A 13,311-nucleotide genomic window follows, 5' to 3' on the forward strand; every position below is an offset into this window, starting at 1 on the left:
TCTCTCTGTATGTCTCTCCCTCTCTTTCAAGTGTTTTACATTAGGCAATATAGCCCTAGTTCTGCTGCTGCTAATAATAATCATAATAACAGGGTTAATATTTTGACCTATTTTGTCTATTGATCTGATTTAAACCCAGTGTAGGATGACACAAACCATCAACTGTAATATACTGTATCATCACTGCCTCACAAAAACCTCATATCTCCAAAACCTCATATCTTTACTGGTGAATCACCTATATAAACATAAACAATTACCTATTCTTCTTATTACTATTATTATTATTATTATTATTTAGCTTTTATTAATATATATTATAAATATTTTTTTTTGTGTGTGTGTTGGGGGGCGAGGATGACACAAAGCATCAACTGTAATAGCACTGTATTTTATTGTACTATTCCATCACTGCCTCAGAAAAACCTCAGATCTCCAAAACAGCAGCTTGATTGACCTGGAGTTATGAATGTTCCAATATTTTGCTTTCCGATCTGATCCAAGTCTCTTAATGCTGAATATCATCTCATACCGATACGACCTTTGTGTTTGTATAAATGATAATCCAGCCCCAGACGCAGGTGTTGTGAGACTGTGTGACCTTACATTAGAATACATTAACACACAAATGTGTGATAATTATCCTTTGAAACATAAATGGTAGGTTTGGCTCCATCCAATGATGTGATTGCTGATGATCAGCTGGGATTAATTAAGTCAAAAACTGGCCTTTATATAGTCCTGCTTTTCCCACATAGGTTTGTCTCCTATGGCATTTGGACATACTCTAGTGCTCGATTGCTTCTTTAACCCTACCTTAGCTAACATATTGTGGGGTAACACAGATACTGCATCCTGATGAAAGAGCTCCATCCAGTACCTTTGGGATGAGTTGGAGCGGCAGAACTAATCGTCCGACATCGGTAACCTGTGTCTTCTTTTGGATGAGCAGGTGTCCACAAACTTTTGGCCACAATTCTGCAGGATCTCGAATCGGCATTTGCTTGTTGGGACCTTCCTTTGAGTTCAGGTGGCTTCTGCTGACAGGTGTGGCCAGGAATGATAGATGACGGGGTTAAAGGGAGGTGACGGGGTGGTGGATGGTTGGTGAGCGAGGTGGAGATGGAATTTATGGGACGTTCGATTAAAGAGGAGGAGGGGCTTCTGGCATGAAGCTCCTCCCACAGTCCAGTTATTTCATAACTCTACGTGTTTGAAATGGTATCACTGATGCTCTTGATGCTCTTGTGAGCCTGAATGCAATCAAATCCTCCTCACAGCTATGTTCCTGCAGAGGAATAGAAGGTGATACAGCAGGAAAGGAGAACAGACTCCCTGTCCATTCCCTTGATTACAGAAGAAGCGCTGGCTGTCGTGTGGGTTGCTCTCCTACAGCGCAGTGTGTTGTTGTTGACGGCCTCCGCCGGCGCGCTGCTCAGACCTGCCGCTCAGACCTGGCGCTCTCTGCTAGCTGCAGTGATTCATGGCTGGCGCTGGAAATCCATGTACAATGACTCCACTTACACATGCAGCTGTGGTTCTGCGAGCTGTGAATGACTGCCAGAGGGCAGTGAGAACAAAACATTTAACCTTCTGTAGATGGAAGCGACATGCCATTATAGTGGAGCATCAGGCTCGAGCGCCGGCGCTGGGTTTCTGCACGTCTAGCTGACAGGGCTGCGCTGAGAGATCATCTGTAAGTCTGTCCTCACCCAAAATACAGTGAGCTAATCTCCGGCCCTGTTCATCAGCTCCTTGTTTTGACAGCACCTGGGAGAGCGGGAGGGGGCTGCTCATTGCCTGCTGCCGGCGGAGGAATAATAATATCACTAGGTTCCTACAAAGCCCCGCCAGCTGCCACTGTACTCGGAGCATCAGCCGGCCCAGGCTTCAGATTAAGTGCTTGCTTATCGGTCCTAGAACCTCCTGCTACTCAGTGATCTCGGTGATGGTAGATGCTCTACAGAATATAACAGAATATGTTTATTTAACAATTTACCATAGATTTAGGCATTTCACACTCAATCCTGTAGGTGGCAAGTGTGAGTGAAATATACTATATGGACAAAAGTATTGGGACACACCTCTTAATCATTGAATGAAACATCAGGTGTTTCATTCAGTCCCATTCAGCCACAGCTGTACAAAATCCAGCCTCTAGTCCTGCAGTCTGCCTTTCTTCCACACATCAGTGAAAGAACGGGAGGTTCTGAAGAGCTCACTGAACTCCAGCGTGGTTCTGTATGTAATAGGAGACACCGCTGCACCAACAACAACAAGTCAGCTGGTGAAATCTCCTCCCTCCTAGATCTTCCTCCATCAGCTGTGAGTGGTGTTATTATTGAACAGTGGAAGAGTTTAGGAGGAACAGCTCACAGAGAGCAGCTCAGTGTCCACCGAGTGTCTGTCAGACCACGTAAAGTTACAGAGCGGGGTCAGGGCCGAGTGCTGAGCTCAGAGCAGAGTGCAGAAAAGCCTCCAACTGACTCAGTAACTGCAGCAGAGCTCCAGACCTGCTGCTGCTGGTAGAGCTTGGAGCAAAGGAAGACCAGCTCCAGATTAACAATTCCTTTTGGGTTTAGAACGTCTTGTAAAAGCTCCTGTAGGTGGAATGTGTAGGTGTCCCAATACTTTTGTCCATATAGTGTAAGTGCATGCTTATAACAGGAGCGCAGGCTGTGTTTGAAGGGTCAGGAAGGTTTGAGTTCAGTCTAGGCTTCAGCAGACCTCTGTGTGTTTAGTAGCCAGGCGTGGGCTAGAGGGGTATACAGCCCCCCAGCATTGTGGAGCAGTGGAAGAACTGTGTTCTCTGGAATGATGGTGGAGGAGCTCCATCCAGTACTTTTGGATGGGGAGATAATAAGGTGGGTGGTGATCATCATCATCATCATCATCATCCAACATCCTGACCTCACTAACCAGCTCTTGTTACTGAATGCAATCAAATCCTCACAGCAATGCTCCTTCTCCAAACTCTAGTAGAAAGCCTTCCTCCCTGGACAGTATCAGCGACAGGATCAACTCCTTCTTTTTTAATTCCCAACAGCAAATGAGCAGGTGTCCCAATACTTTTGACCATATAGTGTAAATGAAGGTCACAGTGTTGTTGATGTTGAAACAGAGCTGCATGTGAAGGGTGTGGAGAAATGGCCAGCGAGAAGACCCGCTAAGCCTGCAGGTCAGAACATCTCATAAACGGCTCAGAGGCTGCTGGTCAGCAGCAGTGAGTACTGGTGGCCAAAGGAGGGACAGGGACCACGAACTGTTGACAGGGTGTCAGGTTCCCAAGGCCCATCGATGTGTGAGGGCAGCTAAGGCTATCCTGTCTGGGCTGAAATGACAGAAGGACTACTGCCACCAATCTTCTAGAACATTGCTAGGAGGGGGGTTTGATTGCATTCTACCCGACAAGAGCATCAGTGGGATCGGGTACTGGTGTAACTGGTGTTGTTTATTCCAAAGATATTGGATGGAGCTCCAAGTATGGGTAGCCTAAGGGATTTTGTCCATGGGTTTCATGTCAGCCCCACATATGGATGCCCACAAGGGTCATTGATGGGACCAGGAGAGGTTAAGAATGTGCCCCATCTTGGTTGTACACTCACATGGGGCCTAGATTAGGGTTGGCTATAAAGATGGGGCCCAGTATGCACCCATTATTAGCCCACGTTTCACCTATGTGAGCCCAACATTAGCATCTTGGCTGGGACTCTCCACTTTGCACCCATGCTGGTTTCTGGGTTCCAGTTTGGCTTCCCAGTGTGTGTTGGCACCACTCATACTGGATATGGCCTCTAGTTGCTTTTAGGACAGTGTCAAATCTTCATGTCATGGATTCCACAAGATGTTGGAAAAATTGCTTGAAAAAGATGATTGTATCACCATCATGCTGTCCATAGTCCATCCATCCATGCCCATCATCATGCTGGAAGTAGCCATTAGAAGATGGAAAACTGTGCTCATGAAGGGATGACCACGGTCAGCTCCAATACTCCAGCAGTCTGTGGAGTTCAGGTGATGATTGATTGGCGTTAACGGCCCAAAGTGGGCCAAGAAATCATTCCCCACCATTAGACTCCCAGCCTGGACTGTTCACATAAAACAGGTTGGGTCCAATGGATTCATGCTGTTGGTACCAAATACCTGACCATCCACCAGCTGTGTGTGATCATCCTCAGCAGAAATCCAGGTTCATCCGACCAGGCCACGCTTCTCCAGTCTTTAGAAATTCCACCATTGAAATATTCATGTTGAAAATGGACCCTCGGCCATGAGCTCAATTATAAAGCCCCTCTGTGTCTGTGTGTGAGATTGTGTGTGTGTGTGTGTGTGTGTGTGTGTGTGAGATTGTGTGTGTGTGTGTGCAGTGCTGTAAAATGGGGCTTTGCTTGCTGGGCTTCCACTCTGCGCTCGTCCGTGGGGAGAGATGAAAGCTGAGGAGGCAAATTGGAGATGGTGGAGTGAGACGAGGACAGGAGGCTTTTATATAGCTTCCTTTCTCTCATTGTGGAGCGTGTCATAAAAATGTGGACGTTTGGGCAGGTCATGAGGTCCAGACTGGGTGTGTTGTTTGTGAGGAAAACAAATTAAATGTCAAATCAGCTTTTCTTTATGATGGTTATGAAAAATTAATGATCCTGCTCTTTACAGCCACACCTTTCTGACTTTATTTATGAGCATATAATCATGTGGAAATCTAGAAAGTATGGCTTTACCAGCTCGTCTTTATTAGCATAGTTTGGGAAAACCACTCATTAAAACCTTTGTCTTTTTGAACATATTTAAACATCTGGAGGTCTGATCTTCATGTGATCAGCACTGAGAGATGGAGGTAATCTAACTAAACTCACTCACCTGAAGAAACGTCTTTAATCATCATTTATAAAACAGAATTAATAGAAATATAATTTTCATGTGAGGAAAAAGTTCAAACCCCCAACATTTATTACTCCTTCAAATGTGTAGAATCAGACTCAGGAGCAGAAGATCAGCTGCAGATGATCAGAACATGGTTGGAGAGGATTATTCTGGAGGAGTCTGGAGTCTGATTTAAACCTCAGACGTTTAGTCTGGTCTGATCTTGATTGATGGTTGAAGTGAGGGGTGACGAAGATCACCATCATGGCCAGATCCAGAGAGCTTTCTGAGGCCTTCAGAAAGAAGGGTGGAGATGTTGTAGAGGAGTCTGTTGATGGAAGGGGTTTAAACAGATCTTAGAACAGTTAGAGATCAGCCACTGTTCCACCGTCCACTAAATCATCTACAAGAGGAACAGCTGACCAACATGACCAGATCAGACCATTCTAGCAAGTTCAGCCCAACAGCAGAAAACCAGCTTTCAGGGCAGAGGGTGTCCTAACCTCTGGAATTTCCATTTGATAAATGATGATAAATTTGGACTGTACTAGCAAAACAGCAAGTGTGTATTAAAATGTACAGAAGTGTGTATCTGTAGAAGTTAGAGAAACAGTTTAACCAGGGGTACTGTCAGAAATCCGGTGTACAGGAGGATCTTCAGTGTTGACGAGTTTATTGATGCACACAGAGATGTATGAGTACAGCTCGGTCGATCACGGTCAGTCTAGTCCGATTAGGGATATTTTGGGAGGGGAAAAGGTAATGAAGAAGATGAGTTTAAGGAAGGTAGGAGGGGGATGAAGGTGAGGGCATTTGGAGTATTAACATTGGGGGGCGGGGGTTAATGGTCATCACACAATAATTGATTTACTGTATGATCACTTGATGGTTGTCAAATTTGAGGGTTAACTGTATTACCATATAGTTGGCAGTCAAACAGACAAAGAAGGAGAGTGACCACTTCAGGCCGGCAGACGAAGAGCAATCTCCATAGAGACAAAGGAGTAAGATGACCATTCACTAAATATTTTCTCTCAGTACCCATATAATATGTAACCTGTATGTAAATGGGCTCTGTTCTGATTGGCCTCTGTCCTGTTTTGGGCCTCATTGGTTTCTTAAAACCTCAGGGTGAATGGGCAGGGCTATGCTGGTTGGTAGACTTAACAGGCAGATGGGCAGCTTAATGAGTGAAGATGATTTTAGGAGATTTTCTTTATTTACGATACTTTCTCTCTCCCTCTGTTTGCTCAGACGTGGTTGAAGAACTATGGCTACTTGCTCCCTGATGACATCCGGACATCAGACTTGCGGTCAGAGAAAGCCATGCAGTCGGCGGTCGCTGCCATGCAGCGGTTCTACGGCATCCCAGTGACCGGAGTGCTCGACCAAACGACCATAGAGTGAGTCCTACTTCAGCATCCGGCATTATGACTTCATTAGCGCTCTTGTGGCTGAATGCAGTCAGATTCTCACAGCAATCACAGTCTTCCTCCCTGGACAGTAGAGAGAGACAGTTACTTCAACAAAAGCAGGAGAAACACTGTTTAATAGCCTTGATTTCAGAAGAAACAGTGAATGATCAGGTGTCCCAAAACTTTTGTCACTTTTGAGTTTTTGACTGCATTCTGTATTTCACTAAATATCATAATCATGAAGACGCAGCTCTATACACTGTATCTCTCAGTATGACAAAGAGGTACCTGCTTTTTCTCGGTCTGTGTGTCTGTTGCTGTTCAGGTGGATGAAGAAACCTCGGTGTGGGGTTCCTGATCATCCACACATCAGCCGACGGAGGAGAAATAAACGCTACGCCCTCACCGGTCAAAAATGGAGGGACAAAAAAATTTCATACAGGTACAAAACCAGTATATCCTCTCTAAGGCATCTAGAGCATGGACCACCTGCCTCTGCACACACTCCCCTCACGCTGCACTGGCATGTGTGCAGGAGGACTGGTAAACAACCCGCCTGTCAATTAGGCCTATACATAGCCAAATGCCACACTGGGCTCTATTTTAGCGATCTTTGGGTGAGCCATCAACCCAGCTTGATTTAGGGGCGTGTCGGTGTGTCTTTGCTATGGTAACGAGGGGAAAAGTTTGCCTTGCTCGTCTCGAAACGCTCAGAAGTCATGTACTGAGTCTCTTAATTAATCATGGGTGTGTTTTGTTTTGGGAGTAACGTTCAGTAATAAACCCTTTAAGAGCCAGGTGCGGTCAGTCTGACCTTGGCGGGTTTCTATTGCAGTGGTGTAAAGCGTGGGGGGGGGCGAGCGTCTGACTGTTGACGAACGCCTGTCTAGGCTGTTTTCAGTCAGTGGAGCTCCTGCTGTGTTTTCCTGTCCTGAGATTCACAGCAATACTCCAGAAACTGCCCTGAACAGCATAGAGATATTCACTGTTTAAATGGCGCAGGAGGAAGGAGTGAAAATACACTGTTGGTGGGGTGGAAGATAGCTATGAGCATTGCGTTGCACCTTGTGCAGGGTGTAAGATAGGGCCCACTGTCTTTAATATGGAGTGAAATCTTCAGCAGTGCTGATCTCTGGGTTAGGGGGTCATCAGTGTGATTTTTATGTCATTGTTAGCAAGGCTACTGGATAGGTGAGTGAGCGAATGGCTAGTTGTGTGGATGGATGTTCTCTGGCTACAGCACTTCACTGCAGTAGGCTCATTAGATGCATGTCTTCCAGGTCTCGTATACCTGTAATCTCGTATATACTCGTTCTAGTATATGCTGCAGATCACCCTCTGTTTGTTTTTATACGCCGGTATAACAGACGTAATAGATAACACGAGGGCAGTCTGTCACAGATCGATGAGGAATAGTGAACTGGAGAGCAGGGTCAGTGTGGTTAGAAATCTCCAAGCAGTGTAGAAACTAGGCGGTGGTTTCAATGTTATGGCTGGACAGTGTGATGTAAATATGGATGTTGTAGTGGAAATATGATGTTATGATAAATGGAGAGTTGCACATTTTAATAGGCTAATGTTTTTAGTGCATACAGGAATGAGTGCCAGGTGTGGCCTACCTGATTTGTACATGCAAGTATATTTGAGTCAGCATTTCCCTTTTTATTACAACAACAATAATAGTAAATATAATAATAATAGCAAGAAAAAACAAGCAAGGCTAGGATTGCCGACCCATCATTGGCCGCATAGAATCATCAATGGCATTCCTGTAGCATTTCCTGCCTGGTAAAGGACTCCAGCCTTGCCCTCAGAGCCTTAAGATAGACCACATATTTACTAGTGTTCAGATGTGAAGGGCCCAGGACCCTGCTGAGGTAGCAATGCTGGGCAAGGCCAGCAGCTGGCAGGGTAGTGATGCTAACAATTGATAGCCATGCTAAGGCAGTGGTAGTGATGCTGATCGAGGCTGGGGGTCACTGCGGTAGCGATGCTGGGCGAGTAGACATGCTAATACTATGCCCTTCACCAACCTCAGCTTACCTAAGATTGCAGCTCCTGTCAGCAGCACAGATACCGGTTCGCTTTGTGGCTAAATGTAGTCCTCAGACCGTCAGTACCAGAAAACGCCTTTTCCAGGCAAACAAGAGGCAGTTCTTGCACTACAAGGTTCATCAGTCCGCCAGTCTCGAAGCTGTCAGTACATGAAAAGGCCTCTAATAAGTGTTATTTGTTTAGCATTTACAGAGAAGAAAGAGAAATACATCAAAGTGCAACAGTGATATATTTGTATTAAAATCAGTTAAGATCTAAAACACAAAACAGATCAGAGAACTTTACAGAAGTAAAAATCTGAGGAGGATGTCCTGTAGGCTGGGATTTCTGCAACTGCTGGTAGACCCGTATGACCGTCTGCTTCCATACACCTGCAGATTCAGCTCCTTCCTTCACACTATGCCACGCCCAAATGCAGTCACTCCTTTCAGCCAATCAGAGGCCCTGCTCTGAGACCCACTACCACCTCTTCTCAATCTATGAGTCCCGTCACTCACCCAGCATGTATTTATAGCCCCAGCATCCTCATGCAGCGCCATCTGCAGGAGCCTAAATTACTACCACCTCAATGCAACATGCAAGGTGACACCTGGTTTGGTGGTAAATCAGGGCTTAATGATGGTAAATCAGGTGAGCTGCTGCTGCTGCTGCTGATGATGATGATGGAGTTGAACACATCCTCCACGCTGTGCTGGCTGGACTGGGGGGCGTCCAGGAGAACCCTGGAGGAACCGAGCTCTGTTCTTCAGACTAGCTCACCGACAAGATCTCACTACTTTCTTTCTTCAGAATGAGAAGCTCTTGTTTCTCCTTTTTACTGGATTTATGTTCAGCTGCTTTATCTGTTCTGATCAGATCTGGAGCTTCTACTGTAGAACCCTCTCACTGCTGAGAGACGGGGGTTAGAGTGATGGGGTTAGGGGTCTAAAAGCAGTGCTTTCCAACCGAACTACATAACACATATCTACCTTTAAATGAATATGATTAGTGAGTCTTTGAACCCTGGATATTGGCATGATCAGACATATGGGTTTTATTTGAATGGCATCTGTGGTTCACTTTTATTAATCTGAGAATTAAATATTCCAAAGTTGGATCTAAAAGTGTTCCTCACATCTGGGGTGGCAGCAGACAGTCTCAGTGGAGGTCCAGCAGTGTCCCAGAAGCCTGTCTGAGACACTTTTCTTCTGTATAGTCAGTTTCTCACAGCAGTGGATAAATCTTACTGCTCGACTCGGTTACGCAGCGAGCAGAACGACTGCTGATGCTCTGCCCCACAGCTACAAATATAAATAACCCAACCTTTCCTATTTGGGATGAGATGGTGAGAGAAAGAGGAACGGAGTGTGAGATGTGACGCACACACACACACACACACACACACACACACACACACACACACACATACAAGCAAGCACATACACACAAACAAGCACACATACGCACAGACACAAGAATAGAATCAACCCAAATAAACATAAAGTCAGTGGTCAGTGAGAGTGTCTACCTGTAAATAACTCTATATAACATTAGAATAAACCCAAATAAACATAAAGTCAGTGGTCAGTGAGAGTGTCTACCTGTAATTAACTCTATATAACATTAGAATTAACCCAAATAAAGATAAAGTCAGTGGTCAGTGAGAGTGTCTACCTGTAATTAACTCTATATAACATTAGAATTAACCCAAATAAACATAAAGTCAGTGGTCAGTGAGAGCGTCTACCTGTAATTAACTCTATATAACATTAGAATTAACCCAAATAAACATAAAGTCAGTGGTCAGTGAGAGCGTCTACCTGTAATTAACTCTATATAACATTAGAATTAACCCAAATAAACATAAAGTCAGTGGTCAGTGAGAGCGCCTACCTGTAATTAACTCTATATAACATTAGAATAAACCCAAATAAACATAAAGTCAGCGGTCAGTGAGAGTGTCTACCTGTAATTAACTCTATATAACATTAGAATAAACCCAAATAAACATAAAGTCAGCGGTCAGTGAGAGTGTCTACCTGTAATTAACTCTATATAACATGAGATAAACCCAAATAAACATAAAGTCAGTGGTCAGTGAGAGTGTCTACCTGTAATTAACTCTATATAAGTCAAGTCAAGTGGGTTTATTGTCATTTCAACTACATACAGAGTACACAGTGAAACGAAACAACGTTCCTCCAGGACCCTGGTGCAACATAGACAGTGCATACAAGACACAAGTGCAACACAAACAAACAAGTGCGGACAGAGGATAATAACATTAGAATAAATAACATTAGAATAACATTATATACATTAATAACATAACTCTATATAACATGAGATAAACCCAAATAAACATAAAGTCAGTGGTCAGTGAGAGTGTCTACCTGTAATTAACTCTATATAACATTAGAATAAACCCAAATAAACATAAAGTCAGTGGTCAGTGAGAGTGTATACCTGTAATTAACTCTATATAACATTAGAATAAACCCAAATAAACATAAAGTCAGTGGTCAGTGAGAGTGTCTACCTGTAATTAACTCTATATAACATTAGTATAAACCCAAATAAACACAAAGTCAGTGGTCAGTGAGAGTGTATACCTGTAATTAACTCTATATAACATTAGAATAAACCCAAATAAACATAAAGTCAGTGGTCAGTGAGAGCGTCTACCTGTAATTAACTCTATATAACATTAGTATAAACCCAAATAAACACAAAGTCAGTGGTCAGTGAGAGTGACCACTGAGATATATATATATACAGTGTGTGTGTGTGTGTGTGTGTGCAGTAGATCGAGAGAGAGAAATAGGGGTTGAACTGTACCTTTAACTGTCTTTAGTGTCTCTGAGCTTGCAGCCGGGTCTATATTTAGAGCGTCTGTGTCGGTGAAGTTGATTTGATCTTTGAGGACTGTCAGAGAAGAGAGAGAGTGAGGCAGAGAGAGAGAGAGAGAGTGAGGCAGAGAGAGAGAGAGAGAGTGAGGCAGAGAGAGAGAGAGAGAGAGAGAGAGAGAGAGAGAGAAAGAGAGAGAGAGAGAGAGAGAGGCAGAGAGAAAGAGAGAGAGTGAGGCAGAGAGAGAGAGAGAGAGAGAGAGAGAGAGAGAAAGAGAGAGAGAGAGAGAGAGAGAGAGAGAGAGAGAGAAAGAAAGACTGAGCTTCCATCACTCCCCTGCTCCAAACCTTGTGAACTGGAGAGGGGTCTGATTCAGTGGATACAGGCTTTATTGTTTAGCAGCCTCCAAGCTTATTCAGCTGGAGATGTGATGCAGCAGGACTTCCCTCATCTGCTTTCATAATGGGCCCCATTACTCCAAACCATTGCAGTGTGTGTCAGTGAGTTTCTCACCTCTGGCTCTTTAGCTGTGGGGTAAAGAGACAGCCACCTGCCTCTGCACACACTCGCCTCATTTGCCTTTTTGCCCCATATATTTCAGAGTCATTTTGATGCAGATTAGTTGGTTATGTAACACTGTACAGAGCTCTGCCCTGCCTTATTTACTGGAGATCTGGTAAACAACTAGCCTGTCAATTATTTAAAGCCCAAATGCCACACTGATTTAAACATGGAGCGAAAGTGTATCTTCAGCAGTGTGGAAATCTGGACTAGAGATGATCAATATGATTGATATGTTATTGATATCATGATAAATTACATTTATCAGAATTGGTCATGATGCATGATGCACATGCAGTGCATTAAATACACTGCATGTCCAAATATTTGTGGAGACCCTGTCTAATGAATGCATTTAGCCACTTTAGGTTGAAATGCACACAAACTCAGCTTGCGAGGTACTGCCAATAGAATAGGACCATCTGGATCAGATAATTATACCAATAATACCAGGCGTGGGCTAGAGGGGTATAAAGCCCCCCCAAGCATTGAGCTGTGGAGCAGTGGAAGAACTGTGTTCTCTGGAATGATGGTGGAGCTTTAGTATGGGATGAGTGACTATCATCCATCATTCTGACTCCACTAACCAGCTCTTGCCACTGAATGCAATCAAATCCTCACCGCAATGCTCCTCCAGAATCTAGTAGGAAGCCAGTAGAAGGACAGTAGAGACAGTCACTCCAACAAAAGTAGGATCAACTCTTTTTAAAACTCTTGATTTCAGAAGAAACTATGAGTTTAAGCAGGTGTCCCAATACTTTTGTCCATATTGTGAACATCAACCGAAGGCGTGTCCCAATTCTCTCTTTCCTTCTCTTTGTCTCTCTTCCTGTCATTTCGGACGTCTCTCCAGCATACACAACTTCACGCCGAAGGTGGGGGAGAAGGACACTCAGAGGGCGATACGGCAGGCCTTTGACGTGTGGCAGACCGTGACCCCGCTGACCTTTCAGGAAGTGGCCTATTCTGAGATCAAGAAAGAGGGAAAGGAGGCCGACATCATGATTTTCTTCGCCTCGGGGTTCCATGGTGACAGTTCGCCGTTTGACGGGGAGGGAGGTTTTTTAGCCCACGCCTACTTTCCTGGTCCTGGAATCGGAGGAGACACGCACTTCGACTCGGACGAGCCCTGGACGTTGGGCAACGCTAACCATGACGGTAAGTGTGGCAAAGATATTAAACAGCGCAGCACTTAATATCTTAATATCTTAATAATTCCCCGATAATATAGAAACACCCACAGATATTACACAATAGTGCTGTTAAACGGTCTGTATACGATTCTGGAAAACTCAACAGCAAAACAAACACACCCCCCCTTAGTGCTCATTTAGAAGCTCCGCCCCCTGATCTTTCTGGCCACAAAACCCTTTTAAAATATTGTATAATGGAATATAATTTATTGATTTAACGTTAATGAGAACAGCATTGTGGCACGTAATTAGCTTTAGCTAGGTTAGCGTTAGCTAGGTTGTGTGTTAGCAAACTGTTGCTACAATTGCTGCTGATAAGCTAATCAGTTGTGATTAGTGCAAATAGGAATAGAGCAACAGCCTCATCCCTTTTCATGCCTTTCAACATTTGGAGGCCTCTCCAC

General features: G+C 44.3%; 1 protein-coding gene across 1 annotated transcript in view; it reads left to right on the forward strand.

The window, feature by feature from the left end:
• mmp24 (matrix metallopeptidase 24) overlaps window positions 1-13,311 on the forward strand; it is a 57,348-nt gene that overhangs the window by 13,440 nt on the left and 30,597 nt on the right. Inside the window, exons 2-4 of the mRNA XM_072684930.1 lie at window positions 6,112-6,260; window positions 6,598-6,714; window positions 12,568-12,872. Of these exons, the coding sequence (XP_072541031.1) occupies window positions 6,112-6,260; window positions 6,598-6,714; window positions 12,568-12,872 (571 nt within the window). The remainder of the gene's footprint in view (window positions 1-6,111; window positions 6,261-6,597; window positions 6,715-12,567; window positions 12,873-13,311) is intronic.

This window comes from Salminus brasiliensis, chromosome 7 (genome assembly GCF_030463535.1).
Source record: "Salminus brasiliensis chromosome 7, fSalBra1.hap2, whole genome shotgun sequence".
NCBI lineage: Eukaryota > Metazoa > Chordata > Actinopteri > Characiformes > Bryconidae > Salminus > Salminus brasiliensis.